Raw genomic sequence first — 7,211 nt, forward strand, 5'->3', positions numbered from 1 at the left:
TCTCAATAATCATTACTAACAAAATCAAAATGATTTGGTAAGGTGAAAGATACGGATTGACATATCAGAAAAGGTGTCAGACAACAAGATATGCGCAACCACTTAACTATAATTAGTAGGTGAATACTAGCAAGGTCATCATTCTTGCTGTTGTTATAAATACCAGGTTGGTTTAGGGTAAGGGGTATGAAAAAAATACAGATGGCCTGCATCATTTTGTGAAAGGGTTCCTCTTTTTTCTTATTTCATACTGATTTAAGTTTGGAAATGATCACCCCGGATTTCCTTCTTACGTCCATTCACGAGGTTACCTTCGTGTTTCATATAACATTATTTCTTCTCGGGAGCAAAGTAGTTGGCTGGGACACATCTCAGTTATTTTCTTATTCCCACCCAATCAAAACAATCCGACCCGATGAAATTGCCCACATATTCTTCACCCAATTCACCCGCTCTACATCATTAACTAAAGTTTTAATTGTATGGTAGGAATCCGAATCACTATACGATAAAAGATAAGTAGCAGTCTGATTTAGTTTCACTGTGAAAGTCGGGGTATCGCCATTTTTACAAGAGATCGACGAGGAGAAGCATTGAAATTCTTTAGATAACATGGAAACCCAGTTCAAGAGAAAAATCCAAAGGTATCGAAAATGGTTGTGTGGAGTGGATCGCTCAAGTGGGTGGTCCAGTTGTTGAGAGGGCCCTTGCCGGTGGCGTCGGCTTGCACGGCGAATCCCAAGAACCCCACCATGGCCAGGCGGGCATGCTTGATCTCAGCCAGCTGAAGGGTCGCCTTCTTTTCCGGGCCCGCCGCTAAGCCCAGCGGGTCGAAATATGATCCACCTGGGTAAAGCCTCTTTTCCGGGTCAAGCTCGCCGTTCCTCTGGAACTGGGTCTGGATGTACCCGATCACCAACACCTCAATCCAGATCAAAGTGCTCATTGAGAATGGAAGTGCTTGCCCAAGGCATGACGATCCCTCAACCAGCTCAATCTGTTGAGATCGTTTTGAATTATTAAATCAACAAATATATAGTTCGAAATGTTCGGTGTAAAAAAACCTTGGTATATTTTGATACATGATACTACCTTTCCTGCGTCTTGCCAGGTAATGCCATTGAGCCATTCGACAGTCAGGGCTCCGAGAGTTGCCAACATGGCCCACCTGCCATGGATGAGCTCGCATTCCCTGAATCTCTGCAGCCAGAAAACCTCGCTGTAAGGTTGGAATGGCGTGGACTTCACGTCGTCAGCCTCAGTTCTGGTTCCGATAATATCCCCGGCGTTGTTCTTGGCCAGGTTCTGGTCGAGCGAGTCCAAATCAAACTGCAAGTACTCAGCCGGCTTTCCCAAACAGAACGGGTCAAATCCGTAGTCACCGATAAGGGTACCTTCGAGATAATCCGGAGCCTTGACCCCGGGATACCACAATGGTCGGTCGGTAACAGTCTTTGATGCTGATTTCTAGGGAGCTTTCTTCTTCCCGAAAGCAAAGCGTGCCTGGACGCGGCCTGGTCCAGAGTGAACTTCCGGGAACCGGGTGCCTATGAAGGATGAGGAGGCGGCGGCGGCGGCCATGGTGAAGGAGCTAGGATAAAAGAAAATTGGTATACAAGATTTGAGCGTGTGGCGATGTAGTATTTGGTTGGGTTATAGATTACAAGTGTCAGTGATGGAGATAGAGGTGGAGGGATGGTGGCCGTTGGATTGAGGGGGTGAATCCATCTCAGGGCTGTTGGAGGGTCGGCCTTAACTGCTTCTTATCCGGTTTATTGGGTAATTATTGGACGACTGGTTTGTTTTCATGAAAATATAATTGAATGAATAAATAATCTGTTTTCTCGACAAACTTGAAAAGCTCTTATTGAAAATATTTCCGGTACATTACATATGGTATAAATTATTTAATATAGTTTATATTGGGGATGACAATTTTTTCCAAATCCGTATGATAATCCGATATACAACTCAAATGGAAGAGAGTGTGAAGAGATTTTTTGGACCTTATTAGATAATTAGGTTATTGGGTATGCAGATTTTTGGTTCGGAGATAAAGACGAGTCTAGCAACATTCTACTCATACTCATTCTTGATATGAATATCCGATTAAATTCTGATATATATATATATATATATATATATATATTTTTATTTATATTAAAGAAATATTAATTTGAATATGCTTTTGTTAAATAATGATATTTGGATGTAACTAAAAAATTTATTAGGTTGGAACTTGTGCAATTTCTATATGATAATATTGTTGAGATGAATTAATTTTGATATTTTGTAATTGTTTATAAAATATTTAGTTTTTAAAAAAACGATATCACAAAATTGATACGTGATATCGTTTTATAAGAGTTTTTGTGATAGAATAAATGAAAACGAGAGAATGATATGATATCATATCCAAATCCAATTCATTGTCATCTTTATTTTATTTTAATGTCTATATTTTGTGTGTGTGTGTGTATATATATATATATATATATATATATATATAAAGATTCATCCATGGTTAGGGATGGCAATGGGCCGGGTCGGGGCCGGGTTTGTCATCCCCATCCTCATCCCCATCCCCGAATTCTATTCCCACCCCCATCCCTGTCCACATCCCCGCTTTTTCGGGTTTGGGGACTTCCCCCCATCCCCATCCCCGTTTCAAAAATATTAATATAGGAAGACGAGGATGGATTCGAAGATTTTCTCAAATCAAAATTTATTATTATATATTATTATTAGAGATAATATTAATATTAATAACAATATCAATATTAATAATAATATTATTATTGATATTTTAAAAAATAATAATATTATTAATACTAATAGTACTATTATTTTATTATTGATATTATTTTTGGGGCGGGTTCGGGGATTTCGTGGAGGGTGATAATAATCTCATACCCGCCCCGAACTAAATCGAGGATTTAAAAAAATCCCCGAACCCGAAACCAAACCCGAAAAAATCGGGGATCCCCATTCCCGTTTCGAGTTTTTCCCGCGGAGCCCTAAACTCGTGGGAAAAATTGCCATCCCTATCCATGGTGCATATTTTATTGATTAAATTTAAATAAATACCAATCGATTTATATAATAATAAAAATATAATTCACTTGATAATTAACAATATAACTATTTCCAACAAAACACAACATTGTGTATTTGATTTATATTTATAGTTAGTTTCTACCTACTAATCAATATAGTGCGCACATTTGATTTTTCATGCATTAATAATTACATATTTAAAATATTAAAGCCAGTGATACTTCCTATCGTAGATATGCCCGTGGTAATCTGTATGTATATATCTATAACAATAAAATAAATAAATAAAAGGAAAAACAAAGGGTCGCGTAGCAGGTTCAACCATTGTTCTATTTTTCCATTTTTTTCCATTTTATTTTTTAAATTTATATATTCATGCTATAATACCTCATTATTTTTTATAATTATATTTTGATCCACAATTAAATATCAATCTAATGAATTATTTCTCTTTTTTTTAAAGTTTTTTTTTAATTCATATATCAATATTTTATTATTTTTTATAATTATATTTTGATTGTCAGTTAAATATCAATCAAATAAATTATATAAAATATTATCACCTTTTTTTTAATTAATATATCAAAATTATAAAGTAGTTTCTCATTATTTTTTAAAATATATTTTAATCAACTTTTAAATATCAATCAAATAAATTATAAAAAAATATTATATAATTATACAACATATATTTAGTACATTGGAACAAATAAAAACACTTTATGGAATATCTAAATATGATAAGTGGAGATCTTTATTCGTGATATTTACTCTCCAAGCAAGCAACGCACGCACACTACTATAAATACGTAGAGATGATTCTGATCACATCGCGTTGCTTGGGCCTTTTTTTTTCCTTGAACCGCTGCTCTGTCGATCTTCATTTGGTCTCCTCCAATGTATTTTCACGGCAAATTCTAGATTGTTGAATAATGCTCATGCGTTTTGTGCATTTTATTTTTTCTAAATTTTTGCCGTCTTTTCTAGTGGTTTATTGCTGGGGATTACCTGCATTTTTCATCTGTTTTTTTCAGAAGACGAATTGATTGTTGGTGAGAAGAGAGGATCATTACAATGGGAAAGGTATTTCTGATTTTCCTTGAAGGGAATTTGTATAGTTGCAAGTACTGTCAAGCCCATCTTGGTCTCGCCAAGGACATACTCTCGAAGGTATATTTGTTTCGCTCTTTAATAGTATTTTTGTCTGGCAATGTACGCGGATTTATGATTGTGTTCGCTGGTTTTGTTTTCGATTAGTGGGTGTTTGAAGTTGGCTGGTCGTTTACATTGTAATGAGGTTCAGTGTACATATGTTTAGCACAAGGGATTTAGATTTGCCTGCCATTGATGGACTGATCTTAGTTGAATTATATAACTGTGAAATGGAGTACTGTTTCAAGGCAATAAGAGTTTTGAGACTTTGTTAACAACTATGCTGGAATAAGGAAGGATTGACTCAAATTCACTTTTGGTAGAGATATAGTAAGTTAAAACTAAATAGTATAAATAGGGTGAAATGTTCCATTGAATCGGTTTATTATGCTTCTCTTCGAAAAAATCAACCATAATTGATCGCTGTTAGCATACATGTGTATGTCTTTGTTTATTCAATCAGATTGCTTGTATAACGGCCGTCTTCAATTTTTACTCGATCATCTCTCACTCATTAATCCCCAGGCATGCCTAGGAAAGATATTTTTGACCAACACATAGTGGTTTATCGGATGTATGTTTTCGAATTGAGTTTGAAGTGATAAAAGCTTGGAATACTTGTATATAGTTTCACCGCAAAGGTGATGGACGAGAGTCACTGGACTTTAAATCATTACTCTTAAGTAAACACATTTTAGAAAGAAATATGGCATTTATAGATATACTTGAATGGAAATATGTATGAGGGACTAATAACTTTTGGGTGTTCTTCTCTACTTTGTTGAAGTTACTTTTCTTCCTTTCCTAGTCTCATCCCTACTCTCAGATTCAGTTGCAGCTTGTGCATGGTATCATGATGCATCATTTTCAAATTATGTGTTGCATAAAGTTTGATTATCCTAACCAGATGATCTGCTACAGCTTATTTCTGCAACCATAAAGTCTTTGAGGCATCTTTTGTTAAAACAACGTGCTCCTTGGGGGCATTCTGTTAAAATTGTTCTCATAAAATTCCATTAATAATCCCCCCAAATTTGCTAGAAGTAGAAAATTGAGCAATTTTTAGATTCTTATGATGTGGTGTGAAGAGAGCACATATATTTTGCTCTACTCAATTGTATTACTCTGTACAAGTGACCGATATAATTTCTTGAATTGTGTCATGATATGTTTCCCCCTTAACCAATAAAACAGAAAAATTTACATTCTCAGAAAACGAGTATGGCTTTTAAGATGTATCCATTTATTGCTCTTTGAAGTTTATAGTTTACAATGTTCATTTTTAAGGAATAATTTATTTTTATTCTCTGTTATTTAGTTATATTCGTATATATGCAAATTCTCAGGCCTTCTGAGAAATCAGTGCCACCAAATTTCTTGCTAAATAGACTGGATATTATGCATCAACAGCCTGGAATATTGTTCAATTAGTTAGCGAAATAAACTGACATTGATTATCACTCAATTAACTATTTGTTATTCACGACTGAAAAATAACCATTTCCAGGCTGTTGATGCGTAATACTTTAATTGGTGTTCAGTTTCATTTTATCTGGAGGTCTAATCATTTAGTTTTCTTCACTTCATATATTTATAAATGCTGCAGGGAAGCTGCACATTTGAGTTAGATATTGCTTTCCCTTTTGTCCCTTCGAAATTTGCACTTGAAGTTGATTTATTCTTCAATCAATATACGCTTCCATTTAAACTTTTCCTATTTAACATCAATTATGGATCTCATATGTGTGAATCCTGACCCTTCATTTCTTTCTGTGCCTTTAGTCTTTCCACTGCAAGCATGGGAAGGCTTACCTCTTTGATAATATGTAAGGGCTCTCCGATTCTTATTTTCTATTGAGTTTCATAAGTTTTGGAGCATGTCATTACAGAGTTAACTTGTAATATTGCCTTGGTAAAATCTAGCGTAAGAGAGCAAGAAGGATCATATCCCCCTGTATCTTATTTCTTTACTTTTAAAATCCCAAATTTTTTGGTGATCATTTTGTTTTCTTATGGGAACCGTTATATATTTCATCTTGAATTCTTGGGAGGACAGTTTTCTGATAGTCGAGACTATACTTTTCTCTTGTGCTCATTCTGCAAATTGTAGCTGATGCCATTCATCTCCTTGATGATAGTGTGAATGTTAATGATGGGGAGAAAGAAGATAGGTTGATGATGACTGGAATCCACACTGTTGTTGACATATTTTGTGTGGGATGTGGCTCCATTGTGGGCTGGAAATATGTGAGAAGATCTCTTTCTAAATCCTTAAATTTTTCTTGCCACACGCGATTAATTCTCAGATACTCTCCTGTTTTTAATGATAGGAAGCTGCTCAAGACAAGAACCAAAAGTACAAAGAAGGAAAGTTTATCCTCGAAAGGTATGTATGCAAATAATTATGCACACATTTCACACCGGGGTTCTGGATGTTTGATAGTTCGGTTGTTGAGCAGGTTTAAGGTGTTGGGACCAGATGGAAGCGAGTATGTGTTATCTGAAAACGTCCATATTGCCGGTAGCGATGCTGATGATGCGTAGCTGATTTCTTGAATTTGTACATCCCCTTCCCCCTCCCCTCTTCCTATATTAATATACTGAGTTAGATAGCCAGTTTTACCGTCTCTATAGTTTTATTAAGCATTCGTCGAGGGAGTAAAAATTACATCTAGATTGACTAAAAAAGGAGGTGATTTTTGTAAGCTGATTAGTAGCATATCAAAGAGCTTGATTTTTTTATAAAAGATGCTCATCTAATTTATAACCTAACTTTTTTGGAATCCGTATGCTATACTTTTTTTTATCTGATTAATTAGTTCATTTATTTTCTATACTTTTATAAACATCAACAATAAAGATGGACGATTAGAAATATTCTAGGAACTTATTAAAAAATTGAGAGTGAGGATCGTAGTTATAAATGAGTTACAATTTTTTTAAAAAAATGTTTTTTTTATGGCAAAATTTTTTTTGAGACGGTCTCACGGGTCGTAGTTTGT

General features: G+C 35.1%; 1 protein-coding gene and 1 pseudogene across 2 annotated transcripts; one reads left to right on the top strand and one right to left on the bottom strand.

Annotated features, from left to right (window-relative positions):
- Positions 1-509: 509 nt before the first annotated feature.
- Positions 510-1,717, bottom strand: LOC142550963 (chlorophyll a-b binding protein CP29.1, chloroplastic-like; annotated as a pseudogene).
- Positions 1,718-3,843: 2,126 nt separating this feature from the next.
- Positions 3,844-6,957, top strand: LOC142550964 (protein yippee-like). Of its 2 annotated transcripts, XM_075660018.1 has the most exons (6): positions 3,844-3,956; positions 4,092-4,227; positions 5,992-6,035; positions 6,348-6,456; positions 6,540-6,595; positions 6,669-6,957. In XM_075660018.1, exons 2-6 carry the CDS (start codon positions 4,132-4,134, stop codon positions 6,751-6,753), a joined length of 390 nt encoding a protein of 129 aa, XP_075516133.1. In that variant the 5' UTR covers positions 3,844-3,956; positions 4,092-4,131; the 3' UTR covers positions 6,754-6,957. The 2 variants fall into 2 exon arrangements, with proteins under 2 accessions (XP_075516133.1, XP_075516132.1); XM_075660017.1 differs by having other exon boundaries at positions 3,883-4,227.
- The last annotated feature ends 254 nt before the right edge of the window (positions 6,958-7,211 follow it).

Source organism: Primulina tabacum, chromosome 7 (assembly GCF_025594145.1).
Source record: "Primulina tabacum isolate GXHZ01 chromosome 7, ASM2559414v2, whole genome shotgun sequence".
In the NCBI taxonomy this organism is placed as follows: Eukaryota; Viridiplantae; Streptophyta; class Magnoliopsida; order Lamiales; family Gesneriaceae; genus Primulina; species Primulina tabacum.

Coding starts and splice junctions, on each gene's coding strand:
- LOC142550964 (XM_075660018.1), top strand. CDS start 4,132: ATGGGAAAGGTATTTCTGATTTTCCTTGAAGGGAATTTGTATAGTTGC. Junction 4,228..5,991: donor CCAAGGACATACTCTCGAAG/GTATATTTGTTT, acceptor CTGTGCCTTTAG/TCTTTCCACTGCAAGCATGG. Junction 6,036..6,347: donor GCTTACCTCTTTGATAATAT/GTAAGGGCTCTC, acceptor CCTTGATGATAG/TGTGAATGTTAATGATGGGG.